Here is a 24,877-nt window from a genome sequence, read left to right on the forward strand (position 1 = left end):
ATTTAGAGTAACTAATTTTGGTGTCATGGTCTGTAAATAATTATATATATTAATAAAACGTTAAAACTTTAATGTAAGTTACATGTAGTTTAGTGGATAGAGTCATTGTTTTGTAATCTCTCACTATTTTTTATAATTATATTTTGATAATCATTTAAATATAAATCAAATGAAGTATAAAAAATATTATACAAGCACGCAACGCGTGCGTCTGTGTACTAGTATATATGAGGTTTATCTAATACACATTCGAGTGATAGTGACCATACATTTCTCTTTTAAAAAAATAAAAGCAAGCACTATATATTAGGTATAAAATAGATTAACATAGGTAAGAATATGATATTAAATTTTCATTAATTAAATCCGTATCCAAAAGCTAGAACCATATAGAAATTCCCATCTCCTTTTCATTTCCACAAAAACCCAGAAATTGATTTAACTGAAACCAATTAAGAAATATTGCATAGCTTCTATGTCTGAGGTTTGAGAGAAAAGAGTGGATTTTTTTTACGGAGAATGTAAAGAAACGGATGTTGACAAATTTCGTGTCACAGTCTCACAGAAGGTCGTTTTTGTTAGTGTGATGATTTCTTATCTGGGATCTCTCCAATTCTCTCTCTAATATAATAAAATAATGGGATTTTGATTGTATAGTAGTAAATATACACAGTTGCAAGAATCCTTTTTTGTATGCATTTTTTCCTGTCTCCCTCTCTCTCTCGCTAAAGTTTCTTGCTTTCTGTGTTCCCCTTAATGGAGAGGGGAGAGAGAGTGGCCCAGCAAATCGAAATCTAAAATATTTTTGTTAAGTTTGATGAGGATCTGAGGTTCTTCAATGGAGTTACCGAACCAATCACTTCAATGTTTCATTTGACAGTTATTAGTATTCTTTTGTTTCATGTGTTAATATGTTTTCTTCTTCCTATTTTTGTTTGGCCTTCTTTAGAGTTGTGCATATAGTGGAAAAGCCTCTGAATTGGGCACGATCTTGACTTCTTATTTTCTGGGAAATACTGTTGGATGATTCAATTTTTATGAAGGGTTCTTGACGAAAGGTGTTTACAGGATGTGGGTCTGAGGTAATTATGTATCTCTTTTATTTAGTTTTAATGTTTTTGTGCAGAGATTTACTTGGTTCCGACTATGGTTTAAAGAAACAGAATTTATATTTCATTCGGAGTTGTGATTTATTATGATTAAAAACCCTGGTTAATAATAAAGCATCTGATTTGTTCCAATAGATATATTCGTTGCAAATAATGATTCATTTGCTAGTTTTTGTTTATTATTCAATACATATTTATAGAGAACAGATACTGTAATAGTTTTATTCAATCTTGTCAAATAAATGACCGGTCTTCCTTTTCTTTTGTTACCTACTCTCAGCTCCATGTATGTTTGCTATTCGTGATTGTTGTCAAAATATGCATTTGAGTTCTGTATATTATCGGTTTCATTGGCGAGAATGATTGGATTTTGTGGATTTACTTCAAGGGATTGATGCTCGTGTATTTTGAGGTGTTCATTGAAGTTTCAATGATTACTTCTTGTGGTATTTGGTTTTGACGTATGAGTATTTGTTTAGGATCTGGTTCGTATGTGTTAGTGTAGACAGCGCAATTTCGTGCAATTTTGGCTTGTAAATATTTTCCCTTTACTAATCTTGTTGGTTAGTCTGATTTTCGGTGAAGCGTGTGAAGACATAAATGTGGCCATGTTATGTATATTGCTTCAGTTATCATGGTTTCTCCAAGTACGAAGTGAAGTTACTTCATCAAAGAAGGCTATTTTGTGACATGCTTTGCCAAGTATGGGTATTATTTTTGCGCCACATAATTCCGTTCTCCTAGCGGGAGAATGACCTCATACACATTTGTAATTCTAAGGCTTGCAACACTGTTATTTAGTTGTTGGGCAATATTGATAGCCCAAATTTGTGATATATCAATTATTTGGTTGGGTTTTCTCCAAGTGTGAGATATTGCATTACATTTGTCGTGGGAGAATCACAAATTTCATTTGAGATTTTCCTCAAAAGGTATTTCTTCACCTCACAGAACCATTAGATTGCTGTGATGCAATGTCCGTGGATTTTCATAGTCGACATCTCATAAATGTAATGTCGATTTAAGCTGTCATTTATATTTTGTGATGTAATATGATTCTCATGAACCCTAGACATCATTTAAGGCGTTATACATGTGTTCATATGATTGTCATTTGCTTACAAACAACTTATACTTATCTATGATCTCGTAATTCCATCAAGGCTACTTAAACCAATGATAATGGGTTAGTATGTGCAATGTGCTTCCCATTTGACTCCCTTGTCCCAGCATTGCTCCCCTGTGCTTATACAAGAAAAGATTCTTGTATTTATTGCTAAATCTAGACAAAGTTTATTCATCTTATTTATTCATTCATATATAAATCAGCGATGAAATAGCGAGGAAAATAATATTCTTTTCGTATTTCCTGGGAGAACTCAGAGCATGGTCTTGATCCGATAAAATTCGTGATTCCCCCTTTCATTTGATTTATATTCCTCTCTCTAAAGAAAGTAGCCATGTATGCTCAAAGGTTCATTCTTGCATAACACTACCACACCATTCTATATATATAAAATGATAGATTGAGTTGTTGTTTGAATTATGTGAGATATTTAATGTAATGTTTCTACATTTGTCCTGTTTTATTACACAATTTGTTTATATTGCATAAGTATAACCATGAAATTCGATGCAGACTTTCCCGGATTCCAGGAACAAAAATTCTGGATTTGTACTCTATGCCATGAATATCTGATATAATGTGGTTTAAGTCACATTGATTGACCTTTATAACATTTGAATTTATTATTACGGCAACGACAATGCAGTTATTTCATGTCTGTCAGTATAGTATGTATTGTTCACTTGATTGTGCGAATCGAAAAATAGCACATGATTGTCTCAATTTGCATTTATAGCCTGTAAGCTGAGTGTCTTTCCCTCCTCATAATTTTCTTTTGTTTCATTTTGGTTCCAGCTCATTTGATGTTTCTTACAATTTCACGAAAATTGATCTGCCTTTGATAATTGACGCACCGCACCATCTTGGTGCAGGTCAGAAGCCCAAATAGGAAGTTTGTGGTTTTGATTTCATTGTTTTGGTTGTTTTAATTTTATATATACATTGTCAAACAATTGTGACTAGAAAGCATTCCTCCTTTTGTATGGTGGGATTTTCAATTTCAGAGAAAAATAGATTACTGAGTATTTGATTTTCTGGTTAGTGCCATGTTTGAGGTGTCACCTTCAAGTTGAGAAATTACTTCACATGCATTTAATTAGAAAGTTTTTAATTGGGAAACAGATTGTCTTCCTTGGTTTAACAGCCTTGGCTTCATGTTTGTCATACCGTAGCATGCAAATTCATTAAGTTTTGGAAGTTCAAGCTGGATGGTCAGTTGCCTTTTCGTTCCATGTTTAAATTTTGCTCTGTTGCGCTTCACTGTCGAAGTCTTGTTCTCAGTACATCGAGTGCGTCAAACCCACTGTACTCGTAAAGACTAATTGAATGGCATTTATTTCTGGTTTCATAAGTAAATTTACATTTTAAGCAGTTTGATAATTTCAGTGAATTAGAAAATAACGGGGCAGTAATTCTGGTTTCATAAACGCGAATGTGGGAATGAAAATTAATGTTCTATTGCAGGAATGGGAACAAAAGTACAGTACAAAAACTGCTTGCCAGGATATTACTCCATGAGAGACCTTAATGAGGATTCTAGCAGTAGTAGTTGGCCTTTATTTTACGGAGACAATACAGTAACAAATGGGCAGTATTTCAATGGATACACTCCGAGGACTACAATAGATGATCATCCACGGTATGAAAAGGATGCGTTGAAGCGGAAAATGCTTGAACACGAGACAGTTTTTAGAAATCAGGTAACAAGATTGGAGTTGTATGTTATACCCATTTATCAATAGTTCTTTGAGTGAATTTGGCACACTTTATCCTTTCTAAATTGTTTTTTATTTGGCATCCAGGTACATGAACTCCACCGACTATATAGAATTCAAAGAGACATGATGGAAGAAATAAAAAGGAAAGAATTTCATCTACAAGCTTCAATAGAGCCATCATCATCATCAAGTCTTCGAGGGTCTCAAAAGCCATCAGAAGATGCTCGAAAATGGCATATGATAGGCTTTCCTACGACAAATTCTGCTTACGGTAGAACAACTATTTTGGGTGTCGAGGTTGCTAATTCTCCCATGAGTTGTACTATTGGTAACGACACTCAGCCCAGTCAGTTTCCATTCAAGAATGGGTCTTCTTCAAAGGATCATGAAGGATTGGATTCAAGACCTTTGAAAGTGAGGAAGAAGCTCTTTGATCTTCATCGTCCGGCAGAAGAGTATGAAGATACTGAAGAAGGGGGACACTTTGAGCACAATTCAACAACTTCAGCAAAAAGTAGCATGAAGTTAATCCTCGACAGTCAAGCTGGTGTAAAGATTCCAATAAATGCTTCAACTTCCAATGGTCGTTTTAGGGGCTCGATTGGGTTGGCTGACTTGAATGAACCCTTTCAGTATGAAGAATCAATGGCTCCATCACATTTTGATTTCCACGGTTGTCATTCCAGTAATGGAGACACTAAACGGATGAATCAGTCTGCTAAATCAAGTGCTGGACATCTAGGAGCAATCCAGGATAAATTTTTGTTAAACTCGTCTTTTGGAAGTAAAGTTAACGAGAAGGACTTCTATGAAGCAGGTAAATGTTTGATAAAGGTTCTTTTTATTTTTCAAAATGATCCATCCTTGTCCTTGTCAATTGTGTAAGTTAAACTCCATTATTGTGTGAATTTATTTAAGCTGGTTGGAGAAGTTTCTTTACTTGCTACTTCCCTGCAGGACTACCAAGTAAATTGGGAGTAACATTTGAAATTAGTATATCAGTCATGTGAAACAACTCTGTCACAGTAACCTTCTTGTTGTTTGGGATTTTCATGCAACTATTGTCATATTATTTATTGTTAATATAATATTAATTAAGGTACTTTCTTTTTCAATCTTTCAGGATTCGACAAAAGCTACCTCAGTTCTATGAGTCAAGCACCGCGACAAGATAAGTTTCCTATGCTTAACCAGGTTAATCATCCTTCTGGATTATTTCCATCTGTTTGTAGTAGACAAGATCTTTGGAGAGACAATCCTCACCATGGTGCAGATTTTTCAGAAAACAGTCGTGATCTCTCTCACACATTCTTTGGTTCCCCTTCTTTTACCAATTCACGGACACATTCCGCCTCATCTTTGGTGAAGTCAAAAAATGGCTTTGCCCAAAAGTTAACTACATTTGAACCCCCTTTCAATTCAGCTGCGGCAGTGGATAGAGGTTTTCAGTCATTTTCTCAGACTCGGGATGAGCCTTTTTTTGGAGGAAAGTGGCGAGTTGATGCAAGTTCTAGATTGAATCCAGGTTTAGAGAGTGAAGGAAAATTAGTAAATGGATTTTACCATGGGTCTGCCTTAGGATTCAAAGAAACACAAGCTCTCTTGCCGTTGGCTGGCTTTGATTCTCTCAAATATAGTAAGGATGATAAAGTAGTATCTGACCGCTCGACTAATCATGGATTTGGGACTTTTGAAAAACGTGAATCGTATCATGAAGATTCAAAGCCTGCACTAGATATTAACTTGAATGAGGTGGTTTCAAGCTCACCAAATGAGATAGTGATCGTGGAAGATCTCAATTTGACTCATGGAAAGATTAAACCGGAATATCATCTGCCGGCATTGCCTTGGCTTCGACCTAAGCCAGCTAATGGCAATAAAAGATGCTCGAGTTATGTTCCGGATTCTTCCAATCAATTGTGTCATAGCCGTGAAACAATTGGAGATCTTCATCAAACGGTCACAACAACAGATACGTTGGCTCCAAGTGATTGTCGAGTTACCGAGAAGAACTTGAACGCCGAGACTCAAAATGTTAAGAAAATTCTCGGGTTTCCCATTTTTGCAACGATTTCTCCAAAAGAGGAGCCGATATCCCGTGTTTCCGCATCTACTATTGTCAATTATGCTGCAATCGTCAGCACCAAAAGGGTGAACAGAATAATTGATATTAATGTAGAGTGTGAGCCAGATGAGCAGATAGCTGATGAGGAACCGACTGTGGAAAAACCAACAAAAAACACATGCTACATTGATTTGAACTCCTTTGTTAGTGATTGTGAAGACCCTCCTGTGCCCTCGTTTGAAAGCAAGACTAACAGTGTCAAGGTAACTTTGGAGATAGATTTAGAAGCTCCCGTTTTACTTGAGAGCGAGGATGATGACGCAGAGGCCGAAAAAAAGGTGCCAGAAGATGTATCATTTCCAGTATCAGAAAGTAATGCTGAACCTATTCACGATGAAGTTCTTCAAAATGCAGCAGATGCAATGCTTTCCATATCATCTTCTTGTCCACGTGTCAATGTATCCGAAGCTTCCTTGGCTGAGTCGCTCCTCTGGTTTGTAAATGCCATGATATTATGCGCAGTTGAACTCGAACATGTATCCGGTAAGGAATTGCGAGCTGGAGTTGCCTTCCCACAGCAAGAGTTATCCAAGGAGACCGATGAATTCGAAGAGATGACATTGCAACTACTGGAAACTAAAAAAGAAGACCACACGCCTAAGCTCTTCGTACCCGAAGTGCAAATAGAGAAAGATGAGGGGACCAGCCACATGTTGGCAACTAGATCACGAAGGGGTCATTCGAGGCGAGGAAGGCAGCGGAAGGATTTCCAGCGGGACACACTTCCTGGTCTAACATCATTGTCAAGGCATGAAGTGACTGAGGATCTTCAAACTTTTGGAGGGATAATGAAAGCCACAGGCCATCAGTGGAATCCAGGATTGACACGAAGAAACGGGACCAGAAACAGTGGTGCTAGAGGGAGGCGACGCTTGGTAGTTGAAACTGTCACTACACCCGTTCCAAGCGCGGTTTGTGCTCCATTGATGCCCCAACTGAATGACATTGAATCTGGTTTGGAGGATAGGAGCCTAACCGGGTGGGGAAAGACGACAAGACGCCCCCGAAGACAGAGATTTCCGGCAGGCAATACCCCTACTGTTACATCAGCATAATAATGAGAAGAGGCCCTGGTTTCTTGATTATGGAGACATCCTGGTGGGTGCATGTCTTCGATAATTTCAAGATTAAGGTTGTTTGTCCTGTAAATGTCATCGCAGATCATAATTTGAGTCTTTCTTCATTGCTCACTTTGGTTTACCTACTTGTATAATTTAGATATGAAGTTAACTCATTTCATCTTCGAGAATATATATATATACACATCATTGTTTTCAATACAAGCCGTCTGTATTCCCATGGCCAGCAAGTAGGAGGTGTTTATTTTGGTTTGGTTTTTCGTTTTTGGGTTATCTAAATGTCTAATCTGATACCAGAACTGTTTTTATTTTGATTCGATTTGTTTGGATTTTCATAATATGGTTCCGTTTTTTGTCCAGTGCATAAATTGAATAAAAGATCTAGTTGTTTTAAAATACTAATTAATATTGGATTGTTCTAAAGCTTAAAGAATCCTTTCAAAACCTTTAGAAGAATCAAATTTTAAAAATTTAGAAGTAATAAAAATAGAGCAAAAACTTGTGTAAACGGTCTCACGTATTTTGTGAAACGGATCTCATCCATGAAAAAATATTATTTTTTATGTTGAGAGTATTATTTTTTGTTGTGAATATCGATAGGGTTAACTCGTCTCACAGATAAAGATTCGTGAAATCGTCTCACAAAAAACCTACTCTAAAAATAAAATACAAATCTTCAAACAGATAGCAACACTTTTTTTTGGGGGAGCAAACAGCATCTTGGATTCATTCCTGATCGAGAAGAGTGGAAAATTGAGAAAAGTAGAGATAAAAAAACAAGGGAAGTGAACAGAATAGATGAGGGGAGTTTCAAAACATTAAATATTTGTTTATTTAAGTGGAGACTTTGACACGTTTGGGTTTAATGATACAATAAAAAAATGAAGAATTTAATTTTTTTTGGCTTTTCGGCTCTTGAAAAAACAAAAATTGAACAGAAAACCGAATTTTTTATGCACTCAAAACCGAAATTGTTCAAATAATCGATAAACCAAACAGGAAAACCAAAAATTTTCTCGGTTCTCTCCATTTTTTTAGTTCTAGGTTGTCACCGAAAGTCGAACACTTCTAGCAGGAAGCACGATGGCCAACCTTAGGGAGATCTTCATACCAAAAACACCAATAATATCAACTACAAAAAACTTGCTCTGGTGAGAAAAAACATTGAACCACTTCGCGTAATATAAATTTTCAAACGAGTCAATGCTTGATTAAACATAGATCCTATATCTCCATATATAACCAAATTGAATAAAAAATACATTTAAATAATAATTATTGTTGTTAAATTTATCAGATCAGTATTGAATATTTTGGACCATTTTCACATATTTATACACTGACAATTCAGTTGATTCCATGGTTGATTATATTAGATTATATTAATAATCATACCCTGAATTTTTTACAGGCTCCAGCTTTGAGCTAATAAACAATAAAAAATAGACAAAAAAAGAGAATATTTTAAACAATATCAGATGAAAAAACAGGGATGTTACATAAATGACAGCAAAAAATTTATTCGATATACAAAAAAGCATACCTAAAAATAGATACAGAAAATGCTGAAACAAAATACAAACCTGAATTGCAAATGAATCAAAGAAAAACACAATCTTGCTAACTTTTTTTTTGTCTTCCCCAGAGCTGAATTTAAAGTGACAGTGATGTAATGTAACGTACGTTTATGGCCGTTGATAGACATATTTTGTTCTTGGATCCACAATGACACCCTTTCCTCCATTCACTTCTAAATCATGCCTGCATCAGATTTTACATGAAAAAACTTTCTAGGATTCATGATTTTCATGAAATGGGATGGGACTCAATAAATTGACGATCCATGACTTGCACCCTTTGAATATATATGGCCTCAGCAAAACTATAATGGCTCATCGTAACAGAAATTTTTTAAATGAAACCAACAACACGAAGGCATCAACTTAAAGGCATGGAAACTCACTGAAACACAAAATCTGGAATGGTCAATTGTTCACGTGGAACGTATCTGAATAGCTGCAGAAGACGATCAACATAGACTACCTTCTTCCACACCTAAAAGAGTCGATTACAACTTCATAAGCTCCAAAAGGAGTACATCATATTTGCAACGAGTCGTAATCTAGTAAAAAGTGGAAAAGGATTGATTTTAAGGCCTACCACGTTATCTACCATCAACTCCAAACCAAATATAGCAGCTTTCAACCCAAAGGTTGGATGAAGGACATATATTGCCTATATGATAGAAACAGACATTAGTTCACAAGTGTGTCAAATCAGCATGAAAAATTGTAGGATTCTTATAGCTAATGGTAAAAGCGCAACTCACGTCTTCCTAAATCGTACGCCAACACAAACATATGTTTTTTTAGTTACTACACAACTACACAGTATATTAGAGATAATGTTTGTTCGCTAAACAAAAAAATTAAATTAGGGGTAGAGAGAAAAGAAGAAGACTAATCCCACGTACATGAAGATTACGCTGGTGTTTCCGACCAAGTATTTGCTCTAATCTCTTCATCCATCCCAAATCTGGTTGCCTGTAACTCAAATCAGAAAAAAAAAATGAAGAGAAGCCAGAATCAATGACATTGGGTTTTGGTGGAAACTGGTTTAGTAACATGCAGAATTGTGCAAATTCCTAACAACCTCAATAGAGAAGTTAGTATTCCCAGGGATACAAAGTTTGAAGCGAAGTCATAACAAGAAGATTTTAGGCACGGTGTTGCAACCTTAATGGAGCATATGTACAAAGCTTTTTAGTGGCCACCAAAAGTTTAAGGAAATGGTTCCATCAAAGTCAGTTGTTCTGCCTATTTTGTTGAGAGACCAAACACTTCTCGAAATGAGAGAGGTTGCAGATACGATCCTGCCTAAACCCCTTTCCCATTCGAGAAAATAAAATTAGAGTTGTTTCCAAATTGAATAAACGAATCAAAGCAACGTATAGATTTTAAATTAAAGAAGTAATAAATCGGTATGAGCTACAGTGAGCTTATGCAAAGAACATAAAATGGTGAAGAAAGTACCCACGTCTGCAAAGATGCCGCAGAGTGGAAATAAACTATGGTGTAAGGCTTCTGTATTAAGGGCTCTAACTCCTGAAAATGCAAATGAAGCATACAATATAAAACTTCGAAAGTGATAAGCATAGATCCAACAATTCAAGGAAATATAGGAACACAGATTTGAGACAATACACTTCATGAGCACATAATACTTCAAAGTTATAACAAAACTAACTAAAAACAGTTGCTACTTGTTCACCTTTACGACATACAGCACAAACCGCTCTAGATCAAGACATCTAAGTAGAAAATGTGCTCCAACAACCACCATCACTGGATGGCCTTCGCTATCAACGCCACCTCGGTAACTGAAATAAAGTTGAAAGTGGCATATTAAGATCATGGTGTTGATAGAGTGAGTCATAATTTGTGTTACATAACCAGACCGATAAATTTATTATCAGCCCATATTATACAAGTCTAGTTCTTAATTAATGTGAATCCATCACAAGCTGATGATTTAATGACAACCAAACACAGGCAGAATCAACATTGAACAGAGGCACATATCTAGTTTATCATATTCATTCAATTTTTTTAAAAAAACTGCTCTGTGTAGACCATGAAAATATGAGACAAAATCCGCATGCAGTAACTCCATGACAGCCTCTGATAAGGAGGCCAAAGAAAACACAGCATATGCACATCAGCATCTCATATGCCAACTTTTTACAATCACTTACACAATTTTCATTTCGGCAATTTCAGAAAGATTGAGTGAATTGGCTTTTGCTAGATATCTAGAATGAAGAGAATATTCTTCAGCAGCAGACAAGGGATGACCCCCAAGATCACCATATCCAAGCATTTTTGCAAAATTCCAACCACTTCGTGCCTGTGATGCCTTTTGCCACTGTTCTCTGCGTCTCTGATCTGGATCTTTTATCAAGGACATAAAGGCAGGGTCTAAATATGAGTCCAAGTACGACGAGTCCCTGTTTTCAAAATAGCTTTTAGCATAATCCACGAATGACAAAGCAAAAGCCAAGCCTCTTAACCACAGGACAAAAAAAAGAAGCTGGCTTCTGAACAATTGGAATACAATAGTTAAAGGTTTCCATAAGATGCATAAAAGACAAAAATCAAATACTGAATACACATAATGTATTTAATGTACATGCAGGATCCTAAAATCATGGAATCTTGAGAAATTTATTGAAAAGAACATCATAAACTAGATAGATAGCATCCTCGCAACACATATGTGATAATATCAACAAGCAGAGAAATTACCAAAAAAGTGATTTTACGAAACAAGAAAGATGTTAATGTGCAAGAAGGTAATAAGAAAGTTTCTAAAAATCTGAGCAATATGAATAAGCTGAGACACAGACCAGAACTAAATGGGGAATTTTTTTCTTTTAGAAAACTACAAATGACTTTAAAAACTCAAGCATGTTTTTTTTTTGCATGAGCACACCAGTGAGACAACGAAGGGAGTGGAAGAAGTTACTCACTGTCTAGCCATTCCAATACCACTGACTGGAAGATCAGTTGAGATTTGCGCAGAAGTTGGACCACTCTTCCTCAAATTGGGTAAAGGTTTGATTCTGATTTTGCGTTCATCGATGACTGTTTCACCATTTTCATCTCCAACATCTGCCGGAAGCTTTGAAATAGCTATTTCCGCCTCGTGTTTATCTCGTGGAAAGTATAGTGGAAGCAATCTACATTAATAAGTAACAAATGATTCCAAATTCAAAGCATTAAGAATCTTGAACTAAAAGACAAGATTTTCGTCAGCTAAAAATAAAATATGCATCACTAGATCTGACAAAGTGAGAGTTCCATCTATTAACCTCTTATATATCTCTGTATCAGACGCTGTTGTAGTACAAAATACAACTGCATGGATTTTGTCCTTCTGTTTCTCAATAAATCGTCTCACAGTTCCTAGCCAAAGAGAACAAAAGTTGGTCACAGCAAAACATATAAGAACGAAACAGCATGTCAAAAGAATGCTCACAAACATAAACTGAACGTCAAGACATATGTCAACGTAACAAAAATAGAAAGGTAGAAAGCACACACAGAAAAATCTAAAAGAGATTTTAATAGAAGTGATGAAATATTGGGAAGAAAAGAAAGGATACTCACGTATTGCCACATGAGCTGCCGGTTCTCGAGGATAACTTTTGGTTTCCGTATAAATACACCCCATAGCAATGCTATATTCATAATATAAAAGAACTTAAACCAAGAAAATAAAATTACTAATTGCAATGTCTGGAGATTGAACTACCTCTGAAGTCCATTTTCAATGAGAAGTTCAAGACAAGAGCGGTAGCAATGACTCAAAGCATTTTCTGCAGCTGTATGATATTTTACAGCATACTTGGGACCAACGGTATGTATCACCCTCCTGCATATCACGTGCAACTACACTGTTGAGTAAGAAGTTGGCAATTAATTTTAACGATGAAATCCAAAGAAGCGCCAGAGCAGTATAACATGGAAAAAGATTAATTCCCCATCTTATGCACCTCAAATTTCCAAAGTTTAAGATGTAACTACAAGAGTGGAAAACAAGAAAAATGCAGTAAAAAACTTCAAACTTTTCATATCATGATACAACTTCCATCTATACCTAAAGAGACAGTGACTTCAACAGGGAAATGTACATGCTTATCCACATAATAAACTAATATTCAAGTACGACCAATTTCCAAATGAATTATGTACACCATAATAAAAGGAGATGCCTATTGGTAAAAAATTATTCATCCAGATTTTGATAGAGAAGCGCAGCCAATTTCTTCATTACTTAATGGCATCTGCAATCACCACCAGGCTTGGGAATATTTTTCATTCGTATTCAGAAGGTTCAAATCCCACAGAGTATAAGTGCGGCCATATGATGAGGACTGTGAAAGATAAATTACAATCTTAACACAAGGTATAATATCTGAGAACAATATTCCAACATAATCACCTTGCTGGAAGGTCATACGCATTAGTAACTTTTGCCATCCCTGTTCGGCAGCCACCCTGCGAAGGTAAAAATAATCACCATGAGTTTGTATTTGTACATAATAAACTTTTCCAAATTTCCCATCACCTGAAACTTGAGTTTCACCAGATGTACCCTGTACCCATTTCAATAGAAAATACCCAAATAGCATGTAAAAAACTGCCATGATCCAAACCAGACAAAAATCCTTAATATTGAATTCTACAAAGAAAGCAATGGCTGCCCTCCAAGAATATAAATTATAACCTTATTGTGATTAGACATGTCTAATAATTTAAAGTCGACAAAGTTATGCAAAACATTTTGGACATTCTAGTATTAGGGTACATGGTCTGCCCCTGGACATGTCCATATCATGAATAACTTTGACCAAAAACCAAAAGGTTTTGGATTAGATTTCATGCTAATGTCAAACACATGTATTTAGTGCAGGACATATATGATAGTCGAGGAAATTCTCTATGATACTAAAACAACATAAAATATAATTACAATGCACGTCTTTTCCAAAAAAAAAAGTCCTCACAAAATGATTTCATTAACATTAAATGTGCTGATGCACAATTATAGATAATTCAGTATGGCTTACTAATGAAGCACATTCTTCTGCGAGACCGGGTCCAGCTGCGGCATGCAAACCAGGGCTGCTGTGTGCTTCATCTAGGTTCTGTATTACATCCATAAAACATGTAGTTGGTGGGAGGAAATCCAACTGAAATGCAATCGAGAAAGAAACATCCAATGGCATAGGTGTAAAGTCTCAAGTCTCAAATACCTACTTAAACAGAAAAGAAGTAACTTAGGTAATCGTGAAGACAACTGTATCACATCCATTAAATAAAACGGATTCCACAGCTTTTAAGGTTCAATAGGGATGGCCACATGGGTAAGCAGTGGTAGAACGGTAAAAGTCACAAATTTATAAGTTTGGTGTGAAAAAATTTCTTAAATGACAGTCAGTCGATATTATCTACAGGTTAAGCAGGAAAGTTATTGCATATTAAGATCACTTCGCAGATATAGATGTAATCATGATTTGGAAAAGGGGAACACATGGTGAGAATATTCATTACCATTTATCCTAGAGGACTAATAATGTGATTATGAGACCATCCCCTAACTGCAGGACCAGTAACATAATTACCAAAGCAGTTATACATACAGATAAGCAAACACTAAATAAACATCGAAGTACAGTCGCTAGTTCTCACAAACACAAGTACACAAATAAGCTGGCCAATGACTATTCCAAAGTTGGATGAACAAGAATGGAAATATCATACATTCCAAAACAACAATTTTGGGTCACCATCCGAAGGAACTGTCACATCATGAAGTTCCCAATGACAGATATAAAGAGTTACCGTCATAAAGAATCAATCACTCACCTCGTTGGACGAATTAATTACAGCTTCCACCTCGAGATTCCAAGGGTTTCCCCTCCAGAGATATATCTTTGAGTTGATTTCCTGATCCACGGGAAATCTAGTTACTATCCCATTTCCACCATTCTCTCCCTCAGTGGCAGATGTTAAAGGGTCCGCAAAACATGAATTAGAAAAAGCAGGATCTTCATTCTCATATGAGCATCGATATTCAGAATCACTCCAGCGTGGAACTTGATCTAGTGTCACCACAGAATCCACATTATCCGTTGGCATGCCACCTCTGTTAGTAATCACAGCCCCAGCGTGATACACAGTTTATGCCCCAAGCTTCACCTTCATCGCTCACCAGCCGACATTAAATTAACCCCTTCACAATGTTTGCCAAAAACAAACAGAAACCTTGATTTCAACAATGGCTCGCACAGGGGAAAAAACAAATAGAACTAAAAAAATAAAATAAAGCACAAGCCCCACTAGCATCAAAACTATCAGATAACCTGCACCTATTCTTTCAATCTCAATCGAAATTCAATCTTTTTATGCCATTTCCGAAAGATGCCACCTCAATGAAAGCTCGATCGTCAACATGTAACAAAATTCAACAGCTCTGAAACCTTTTGCATAATTCACAGAACCATTCAAAGAAAATCATAGAAAATTCGAAAACCCGGACCACAAAAATCAATTAACATAAATTTATGTTGCGCGCGCACACACATAAAACAAAAAACAAAACAAGATTTCCGCACATGATATGAACAAGAATCATGAAATATAATTCGAATTATCATACATGGGAATGGATTGACATTTGTGTAGCAACGCCACGACATCCACAAAGAGGCTAGAGCTTCAGAGATGAGAAGTAATGATTAGACGGAAAATTTTCTTGGGGCAGAAAATGGAGGGGGTGGGTGGAATTGGAATTTATTAATTGGCCTTTATTTTGTGGAATTTTGTCGTGTTTATCTGAAACTAAACATGTGTTGACGGCTTTGCCCTTGGATGTCATTGGTTCCAGCAACTCTCGTGAGGCATTTTGTGGTTGTACCTTCGTTAAAAGACAATAAATTATGTGAGACGGTCTCACGAGTTATATTTGTGAGACGGATATTTTATTTAGGTCGTCCATGAAAAAGTATTACTTTTTATGCTAAGGGTGTGTTTGGTTGAGTGGATTAAATAAGGATAGATTAATAGTCCAATATTCATCGTTAAAATTTTAAGTTGTTTTAATAATCATGTTGACCCGATTTAAGATCCAATTTTATGGATAACTATTTGATTAATAAAATTGAATCTTAAACCGAGTCAAAATGATTATTAAAACATCTTAAAATTTTAACGATAAATATTGGACTATTAATCTATCCTTATTTAATCCACTCAACCAAACACACCCTAAGAGTATTATTTTTTATTATGAATATGAGTAAAGTTGACCCGTCTCACAGATTAAGATCGATGAGACGGTATCATACAAGACTCACTCTTTATTATAAGCACACCACTTCCACAAAGTAACTGGTGCTATCATGTTTCGAACTTTTTTTTATTATTACAAATTTTTTAATAAAATCATTTCACAAATCAATTTTATAATTTTTTTTTTTGATATGATCACTTTCATAAAAAATATTTTTTTATATAAAATTCTTATTTTTCACTCTGAATATATAAAATTCTTATTATATCCCTAAAATCTTCAAACAAAAAATCTATTTTTTATATAAAATTCTTATATATCCGTAAAATCTTCAAACAAAAAATCTATTTTTTAGTTTCAAACTCAGATATGCATCAAATGTGCATCATACCATCTTTATATTTTTATTTTAAATTATCTGCGCCACCAGATTCTAAAACACTCGACCTTAGGATTTTGCAACTCTAAAATGATTTTTGGAAGAATAGATTTTCTAAGCTAATATTTGAATATAAATATGAGTAAATTTCGATTCACAAGATATTGAATACCAAAAAATTTCACCTGAATGAAAAAATAGCAATTCTAAGTGAATCAATAACCAACCATCTCAGTGAGTACAAGTCAAACTCTTTAAATCTCTGTTCACTGAATGGTATCATTCAGATGCATGCAATATAATGAAGGTTTGTATGTTTGTTTGTTCTGATCTAGCACAACCAGATAGATACTTCACCTCATTTACAAATGTAAATACAATCGCTATATATGTTTTATTCCATTCCAGCCTTTTGCTTCAGCATGGAAATAAACTTGTCTCTTTCTTCCGGGGACATACCCTCCGCAGAGCAATCTCCGACTCCCCATTCAGCTCCTCGAACACAATACTTATCAAGGATTTGTTGCCGGTTTCTGAAAAATAACATTATGATAAAAAGTGTGATTGCCACTAATTCAAATTTTCACGTGTGCCTTGCGCCTTTGTTAAACTTGGTTCGTCTCCATTTAATTTTATCTTGCAAAATCCCACACCGAAATTTACCTTCCGCAATCCTTCACTGATTAAAGTGAAGTCCCTGAAAAGGGATAATCTTGGTCGTGGTGATTTGGTGAAATCAATCATATGTGTCTAATAACATTAATCACCTATGAGCAATCAATCTTGAGTACTTTTGGTATCTTCATTTGTAGTTGTTACAATGTAAAAAGACTCGGAGATGAAGAATGCTTACTTTTCTTTGTTTAATTTGGTCTGTTCCAGCAATTTTTTGAGGATGGGAGATTCTTTGAATCTTGCGTCGTTTTCAGCATACTTTTTCTGATTTTCCTCTGAAATAATCAAAAGATGGTGTAAATTCGCGAACAAAGCCTTATGTAGCTAGCTCCTTTGGAATGAGAATGAATTGTGACAGTACATACCGTTATAGCGGGTTAAAAAATCAATGGAAGGCAACTGCGGACCAGGAACTGATTCAATCCCAGGGAAACCCGAAAATATTCCAGCATGAGCTGCAAACTACATATTTTATTATTTTCTGGCACCTATGCCAGGATCATTGCAACAGATGTAAGTGAAAAGAAAACTCACATCTTGTTCGACTAAAACAGTAACAAAAATGAAAGAGAAAGAGAATCATCCTGCTATCAACAAATTCAACTTCAATAAATGTAGTCGTCGACAGTAGAACATCACTGAGCACATATAGACACTAACTGAAACATGTTCATAATGCACTATTTAAATGAAAGCTAACTTCATGTATGCAAATAACAACAGTTGAATCACCGGATGGACTTGGCATCTAGACTCTGGTGATAATCATGTGAAGCAAATAAGCAATCACAATGTTTTGTTCACAAACTCAAATAATTGTGGAACAGATGACGAGAATAGACCTTCGAAATTTAGGAGGGCGGATTTAAAGTTTCTTTTTATGGAGGTGAAAAATTCGATCTTTAGTGTAATTGCACATTATATTTATACGGAGGTGAAAAATTCTATCTTTAGTGTAATTGCACATTATATTTAAAACTTCCCCCCATGTCTTTCCCTCACTAAAACTGCAAACAAACTGAATAACTGCATTTGATTCAGATTGAAAATCGCCCCCTTAAAATTTAAATTTCTCCCAACACAAGAATTAACCATGAAGTTCTAAGAATTGCTCATTGCCAACAAAATCTCCAGATAACATCCTAGCAACCACACTTTATACATTTGGGACTTTTTACAAACACACTCGATGCCAATTGAAAATAACCCATGCAGCGTAATGGAGTGCATAAAATCCCCAAGATAAGATGGTAATCAATCACCTGTTCCGGAGCAGAAAACGATAGCAAGAGATGCTGCAACAGCAATCGCAGACTTCTGAACCATGATTTGAACGAGGGATGTAGAGTGTACTAACTCTTGGGCATTTACAACGGAAATTGGCAGCTGCTCAAGTTTTATCCTGCAACAAACGAATGGCAAGAACTTTTCTCGATAAGGCTTAAAAGGGACCGTAGATTTGGTCGTAGTAACGATGTTCGGAGGCGATGGCTTCAGATAAGAAGACGCGAGCAGAGAGGAATCCATGGTTTCTCGGAGGGGAATCCCGTTTGAAGTGGTAAGATAAGAATAGCAAGGAAAATTAAGTATTTTAAATAATACATAAAATAAATTTTTTTTTTTACCAAAATATCAAATAACTTTTTTTATAATTTCTTAATTAGTCCCAATTTTATTGCATTTTCCCGATTCAGTTCACCTAATTTTCCAATTATCCCAACTTACTCCTTCATTTATATATAAAATAATAATTATGAAATTAAATATTTCGGTGTTCTCTAAGTTTGTTACTCTAAGAGTGTAAAATTTAATAATGTGATGATGATGACACAAATTTTCTCGATTTAGTCATACTGATAATTTCCCTTTAGTCCAACATTTTATCGCGTTTTCTAGATTCGAAGTCTCGTTTTTTCAATTGTACTGAATTAGTCATTCATTTTACATAATATTTTCGGTTTAATCATTTCATTAACTATATGGTTAAAAAAGACAGAAAATATCAAATGACACGCAATAATCATCTTTCAACAAGTCGTAAGCACCTTCATTTCTTTTAAAATCGAAATATATATATATATATATAAAACTCTTGATAATGCATGCAGCTGATTGTTTAATATATGGCTAAAAAAGACAAAAAAAATTAGTCTATTCTTATTTTTTGTTAAATTAATAAAACCCGTGCATGAAAAAAAAAATTAATGTATATAATTGTGGGGACCCGGGCTCTAATTCTTTTTATTCGGGATTAAATGGATCATTAATATAAAAAGTGGGTCAAATTTTTGCTTTTACATTAACTCAAATGAAAGTTAACACAAGAAGATTCTATGTTATTCAACAACATAATATACAAACATAAGATACAAATATGTTTGGTTCCAAACCATATTCGACAACTAGTAATTAAATACAGTACATGCCAAAAGTACAACTACTAGTTCTTCTGCTATGCTCGAGATCACCACGCTATGTCCATCTCTCATCCTCTGCGTGACCCAGATCCTGCCCCACCTGTTGTTATGCACACATACAGACATAACAACAGCCGGAAACTCCGGTGAGAACAAATCCCAGTATAAACATGTATACATGCATATAATCAATTAAACATGAAACATGCTATCATGAATGACATCATATGCACATGCAATGGAATGCGAATCAAACCATGTCTGGACTCGACTCGACTAGAACTCTAGGGATCCCGGTGTGAATAAGACGTCAATGGCTGTCACCTACCCTCCCACTCGGGGTGACTGTACGTCTTATTCCTAGACTTCGGTCTGAGCTGTATCAACGACTGCAATAGGAGTCGAGGCTGCTCCTAAGCTGAGATACACCGAACATCTAGATAGTTGACAATGGCTACCAACGACTCTCCTATCTTAAATGCAATGACTATCAATCTGTAACAAAGCATGCTCATATTCATATCTGAATATCTCAATAATCTTACATGCTGGAATACATTTCTATAATCAAAGCATAATCATGTAACAAGATTTGCATATAATTCTATAAACAAGTCATAAACATGTTACTATATATACAACAATACTAGTATGTGATTTTGGTTTGGGAAACTCAAATAATATCTTATTTGAGTTGTGGCTTCCCAAACAACATGGTTTATACCTTTCTTGTCGTCGAAGTCTCGAAGTTGATATCAAGTCTGTCAATCCAATCTGAAAGAGATACATTGATACATTTTCTATCAATCTCTATTCTCAATCCACACATATCCAATTAAATACTTGATCTCGGTACCATTTCGACTGCACAATCTCCATATTAAACAATCTACATCAATTCCCCTAATTTATAACTGATAATGGTATAAATCTGGTACCAAAACCCAGTCAATTCAACTCTAAAATTCATAACAATTCTATACGGTGTCCGTTCTTAAATCCGTTTGTAATTATACGATGTCTAATATGTCAGAAACAACATATATGAATCATATCTGATTCTTTCAACATCATAATTTCAAGACATGCCAAAACATAGTAAAACTTACGTCCACGCGTAGCCTACAACGATAGGAACACGGTACCGAAGTCGGATTTCAAATTTGACGGACGGATTGAAATAAAAAGGCGTAAGGATTTCAAGCTTTTTCCCTTGGAAGCCTTTCTCTCTATTTCTTCTTGTTTCCTTATCATTTTATGAGGAAAAATTCGTTTATATATATCATGAGTTGCATGCAAAGCTACGTGGCTCATTCTTGCCAATTTTGGTTTGGCGCTCGGGCGGTCAAATCTTACCGCCCGGGCGCGAGCTCGGCGCTCGGGCGGTTAAGTTCTACCGCCCGGGCGCGGAAGGTTCTGCCCGCAATGCTAAGTTCTGGCGCTCGGGCGGTCATAAATTACCGCCCGGGCGCCACACATTCTGCCCGAACATAATTCCATTGCACATTGGCGCTCGGGCGGTCACTTTCTACCGCTCGGGCGCCACTAGTTCTGCCCGAAACTTATGAAATTTATATTCTTTGTCCAATTTGGTCTCGTAGTGGCCCGTTTACAATTATATCTATTTAATTCAGTGTTCTAAAAAGCTCGCTTAAGCCTCGCTTAAGCTCGCTTAAGCTTGAAGCTTGGAAAAAACGCCCCGCTTTGGAGAAAGCGTAAAAAAGCAGTCAAACTGTAGTTTGACCGAATTAAGTATAATTAAGGTGTTTAATTAAGCGTGTTTAACCACAATTAATCGCATCTATTAATTTTTTTATTTTGAAGGTAATAAATTAGGTTTATAATTTCGATGTTTATTTTTTAATTTTAATTATGATTAAGCGTGTCTGATAATGATTTGACAAATATTTAATATTTTTAATGTGTTATAGTTGCAAAAACAAATTAAGATTGTAATTTTGATATTTTATGATTTTATAAATATGAGAATTAATGCATCAGACATAAAATTTATCATATTTATGTATTATTTTATCTATTTATTGGTTTGAGATAATTACAATTACACTGAATATAAAAAACTCTTTTTCACGCTTAAGCATGTGCTAATCTCGCTTAAGCTTGAAAAGCTTGAAGCTCGACATTCACGCTTCGGGGCGCTTCACGCTTTTTAGAACCTTGATTTAATTCACTAATCTCATAGCAAATGACGAGAATCAAATTCTCGGGCATTACAATAATTAACTATCATATGAATATGACAGTTTTTTTTTAATTTTTTTTTTTGACGTAATTGTGAAGAAAAACTTCAATTAGTAACTCTCAAATTTCGTTCACGATCCAACCCGTAGTCTCCATTATAATGATGCGGTTTCATTTTTTTATTAATGTTTGTATTGTTTAAATAATATTAATATTTATATATGCAATTGGATTCTCATATCAATATTGTTTAAGTAAATTTGAAAACTTATTTGAGTAACTCAACTGATATTTGAAGCGGATAAGATGATGGTGATGTGGATCTTCGTAGGGTAGAGATGAAGAAGACAAACCTGTCGCACCCCATTTCTATTCTTAGACTATTTTAAGCGATGGTGAAGATTTCATTCTCACAAAGACAAGGAATCCCGATTAGAAAAAGCAATGATTGATGCGAGGATGAAGAGTAATTTTAGATTTGATGGTAGGAACGGAAAATGTATTTTCGCTTCATCCCGACTCATTGCTATCCCTAGTCGTAAAACTTGGAAATAGATAGAACCGTCAAAATGACCATAATTTGGAGGTTTAAAAATTTCCAATCCAACTCGCTTATTTGACGGGTCAGGATCAACCTATTTTGAGGGCTCTCCGTATTGGCCGCACCCGGCTCTCGTTACCTTTGTCTACACAGGGAGGTTAACGGAACTCGTCATGTAGCACCGAACCGTTAACTCTCCCTGCACTTGCTAAACGATGTCGTCTGGTCGTTGTGGCAATTACCCTGCGAGTTGAATATATTTTCCAGCATTCTCCAATTCTTTCATCATTTCTCCAAATAAGAGAGGAGAGAGGAGAGAGGAGAGAGGAGAGCATTTCTCTCGCTCTCTTCTAATCTCTTCTTTTCGTCTTAATTCCAGGTGAAAACGTCAAATTTCTGCCACTTTTCGGTAAGTTTCTCGAAATTTTCTCGTTTCATGCGAAGTCCCATTTTTCATATATGTTTGAATGGAGGATATGTTTTTTTTTCCTGGGGATTGATTGTGGTTCCATGATGTAATAGTGGATGTATTTTGTGATCATATGTTTGTTTATGTTGATTGTTCCATAAAAGGTTTGTGTTTCATTGCATTTTGGGGTCGAATGGAAGCGTTAACCATGGCCATGCATTTTGATAACCATTAATCAGTCAATTAGACTTTTTTAAAGTTTATTTTTTTATTTGTATAGTGATGGTCGGAATATGGAATTTGTTGATTTGGCTCGTGATCGTGCTTTAGGGTTGTGAAGTTGTGGTTTATTTGTAATTGCTTTGGCTTGGCTGTAAATTTTGGAAATGTGAATTGTTTAGCGGTCGTAAATTTGAAATCAAGCAGGATTTTGAAGGGTCGATATGATTTCATTTTTCGAAGGAAAATTTTCAAATTTTTTGGGTGTTCAGCGGGTGGTGTTATGAAAATTACAAGGATTTGATATGTTTTATACGAAAAAGGATGGCCATCATCTGATTCGTTGCCTCTGCTACTTTCTTCACGGGAATATGTAGCCGATTGCGGTTCAGATATGCCCTTTTTTTTATATGAAGTTGTCTAATTATAGTTTCTGAGAATTTATGATTAACGAGTTTTGATTTCGTATTTGAATGATTTTTAACCTGGACTAATCAACGGTGGCCGCTAATATGTTGGCATGATCTGTGATGTAAATTTGCGAAATTGTTAAATGATAGTTGAACTCGTTGAGAGAAATCCTACCTGTCCATGAATTAAGTAGCTCAAGTCATATTTACACACGCTTAATGTGTGAGTCAGTCTTGAGCTGCACAGATTTTGAATGCCAATGAGCTAAAAATTAGTTCTTCCTGCATTTTTGTTTTGCATCTTGTTTCTGAGACATGGCCTCTACGGACTAATGCATGAACTTCACCAGCTTAGCTTCCCGTTCCTGATTATGTCGCTTGGAAGTTATCATTCAGATGAATCTGGTCCACGATAGCTCAAACAGCAGAACAAGGTGAAGTTTTCCTCGAAATCCATTATGTGGAGATCTTTATCACATTCAATTGCAGGATTTGGACCAAAGAAAAACAGCGCTGAGTTAGTTAGAGCTTGTCATGATTTTTCTGATGATGAGACGGCTTCGACTGTGAGCACCGATGAAGGATTGGAATGCCCCATATGCTGGGAATCTTTCAACATTGTCGAGAATGTACCCTATGTTTTGTGGTGTGGCCACACGATATGCAAGAATTGCGTCCTCGGTCTTCGATGGGCTGCTCTGAAATTTTCCACTCAACAGATCCAGATTCCACTTTTCATTTCTTGTCCTTGGTGCAATTTGTTGACATTTCGATTGGTTTACAAGGGTAATCTAAAATTTCCTAGCAAAAACTTCTTCCTTCTCTGGATGGTTGAGAGCAGAAATGGCGACAGGGTAAAATCTCCTTCCTCTATCTGTAGAGACCGTCAACAAGTTTGGTCTCCAAGGTGCACATCAATCATTGGAAACTACTCTTCTAGCTTTGCCCACAGGAGGATGCGTCGACTTGGTCGTTCAAGTTCTAGCAGTAACAGCAACCGCAACTTCAACAGCAACAGTGATAGCCTACTACCCGTTAGGCCCCAGATATCCTTTCCCAAATCCCTTGACTTTTTCATCCACATGACAACTAAGCTTCCATTGGTTATCTTACTTGTTATCATTCTATTCGCACTACCTACTAGTGCCACCATCCTAATGGTATACCTGGTGATCACGATTCTCTTTGCGCTCCCAGCATTCTTGGTGCTGTATTTTGCATATCCTGCTTTGGATTGGCTCAGACGAGAGATTAGATCTTGACCATTGTCCCCAATCAGTGGATCACTCATATGATTTGGTTTTGCCTTTAGAAATCTAGATGCAATACCATGAATTTAGTACGGAGTGGTAATTTGTCTTGGTTTTTTCTTCTAAGTTACGCACTAGAGTTTCGTTTGATTAGACTAATGTGGAGGATGCTGTAAATATGATATGTTGGATTCACTTTTCAGAATGGTGAAAATGCTTACTTTCAATATTGGGTATTATAAAAAGGCTAAAGAAAATCGAAAATTTCCATTCGTACATAAACAATAATTTCCCATTGTGAATTCATAAGTTTGAAATATAGGGAAATTTTGATTTAATTAGGAGTAGCCTCTTATAACTGC

The 24,877-nt window shown here is 35.8% G+C and overlaps 4 protein-coding genes across 9 annotated transcripts; 2 read left to right on the forward strand and 2 right to left on the reverse strand.

Moving 5' to 3' along the window:
- The first annotated feature begins 463 nt into the window (after nt 1-463).
- LOC140834195 (uncharacterized) lies at nt 464-7,508 on the forward strand. 4 transcript variants are annotated; one of them, XM_073198888.1, is made up of 5 exons: nt 464-1,082; nt 3,031-3,107; nt 3,700-3,935; nt 4,038-4,770; nt 5,077-7,508. In XM_073198888.1, the coding sequence occupies exons 3-5, from the start codon at nt 3,702-3,704 to the stop codon at nt 7,131-7,133; spliced, it is 3,024 nt and encodes a 1,007-aa protein (XP_073054989.1). In that variant the 5' UTR covers nt 464-1,082; nt 3,031-3,107; nt 3,700-3,701; the 3' UTR covers nt 7,134-7,508. The 4 variants fall into 4 exon arrangements, with proteins under 4 accessions (XP_073054989.1, XP_073054988.1, XP_073054987.1 ...); XM_073198887.1 differs by lacking the exon at nt 3,031-3,107 and having other exon boundaries at nt 465-1,090; XM_073198886.1 differs by lacking the exon at nt 3,031-3,107 and having other exon boundaries at nt 469-1,082.
- A 1,106-nt stretch (nt 7,509-8,614) lies between these two features.
- On the reverse strand, nt 8,615-15,518 carry LOC140834196 (uncharacterized). Of its 3 annotated transcripts, none has more exons than XM_073198892.1 (15): nt 15,397-15,518; nt 14,588-14,954; nt 13,789-13,866; nt 13,161-13,216; nt 12,471-12,590; nt 12,326-12,396; nt 12,028-12,121; nt 11,686-11,895; nt 10,912-11,163; nt 10,428-10,536; nt 10,194-10,261; nt 9,631-9,700; nt 9,318-9,392; nt 9,121-9,212; nt 8,615-8,918 (listed from the first exon to the last, which is right to left on the reverse strand). In XM_073198892.1, exons 2-15 carry the CDS (start codon nt 14,858-14,860, stop codon nt 8,843-8,845), a joined length of 1,644 nt encoding a protein of 547 aa, XP_073054993.1. In that variant the 5' UTR covers nt 14,861-14,954; nt 15,397-15,518; the 3' UTR covers nt 8,615-8,842. The 3 variants fall into 3 exon arrangements, 2 of the variants coding, with proteins under 2 accessions (XP_073054993.1, XP_073054992.1); XM_073198891.1 differs by having other exon boundaries at nt 15,381-15,514; XR_012118662.1 differs by lacking the exons at nt 8,615-8,918; nt 10,194-10,261 and having other exon boundaries at nt 9,115-9,212; nt 15,381-15,515.
- Nucleotides 15,519-16,582: 1,064 nt separating this feature from the next.
- Nucleotides 16,583-18,650, reverse strand: LOC140834197 (uncharacterized). The gene is made up of 4 exons (XM_073198893.1): nt 18,330-18,650; nt 17,433-17,522; nt 17,246-17,342; nt 16,583-16,925 (listed from the first exon to the last, which is right to left on the reverse strand). Exons 1-4 carry the CDS (start codon nt 18,592-18,594, stop codon nt 16,787-16,789), a joined length of 591 nt encoding a protein of 196 aa, XP_073054994.1. The 5' UTR covers nt 18,595-18,650; the 3' UTR covers nt 16,583-16,786.
- A 5,073-nt stretch (nt 18,651-23,723) lies between these two features.
- Nucleotides 23,724-24,742, forward strand: LOC140834198 (uncharacterized). The gene has a single exon (XM_073198894.1). The coding sequence runs from the start codon at nt 23,724-23,726 to the stop codon at nt 24,525-24,527; it is 804 nt and encodes a 267-aa protein (XP_073054995.1). The 3' UTR covers nt 24,528-24,742.
- The last annotated feature ends 135 nt before the right edge of the window (nt 24,743-24,877 follow it).

The sequence above is a fragment of the Primulina eburnea genome, chromosome 6 (genome assembly GCF_022965805.1).
Source record: "Primulina eburnea isolate SZY01 chromosome 6, ASM2296580v1, whole genome shotgun sequence".
Taxonomy (NCBI): domain Eukaryota; kingdom Viridiplantae; phylum Streptophyta; class Magnoliopsida; order Lamiales; family Gesneriaceae; genus Primulina; species Primulina eburnea.

Coding starts and splice junctions, on each gene's coding strand:
- LOC140834196 (XM_073198892.1), bottom strand. CDS start 14,860: ATGCCAACGGATAATGTGGATTCTGTGGTGACACTAGATCAAGTTCCA. Junction 13,867..14,587: donor TAATTAATTCGTCCAACGAG/GTGAGTGATTGA, acceptor GATGTAATACAG/AACCTAGATGAAGCACACAG. Junction 12,397..12,470: donor ATTGAAAATGGACTTCAGAG/GTAGTTCAATCT, acceptor TTATGAATATAG/CATTGCTATGGGGTGTATTT.
- LOC140834198 (XM_073198894.1), top strand. CDS start 23,724: ATGTGGAGATCTTTATCACATTCAATTGCAGGATTTGGACCAAAGAAA.
- LOC140834195 (XM_073198888.1), top strand. CDS start 3,702: ATGGGAACAAAAGTACAGTACAAAAACTGCTTGCCAGGATATTACTCC. Junction 3,936..4,037: donor AGACAGTTTTTAGAAATCAG/GTAACAAGATTG, acceptor TTTGGCATCCAG/GTACATGAACTCCACCGACT. Junction 4,771..5,076: donor GAAGGACTTCTATGAAGCAG/GTAAATGTTTGA, acceptor TCAATCTTTCAG/GATTCGACAAAAGCTACCTC.
- LOC140834197 (XM_073198893.1), bottom strand. CDS start 18,594: ATGGATTCCTCTCTGCTCGCGTCTTCTTATCTGAAGCCATCGCCTCCG. Junction 17,523..18,329: donor CGTTTTCTGCTCCGGAACAG/GTGATTGATTAC, acceptor TGTAGTTTGCAG/CTCATGCTGGAATATTTTCG. Junction 16,926..17,245: donor ACCAAATTAAACAAAGAAAA/GTAAGCATTCTT, acceptor GTTATTTTTCAG/AAACCGGCAACAAATCCTTG.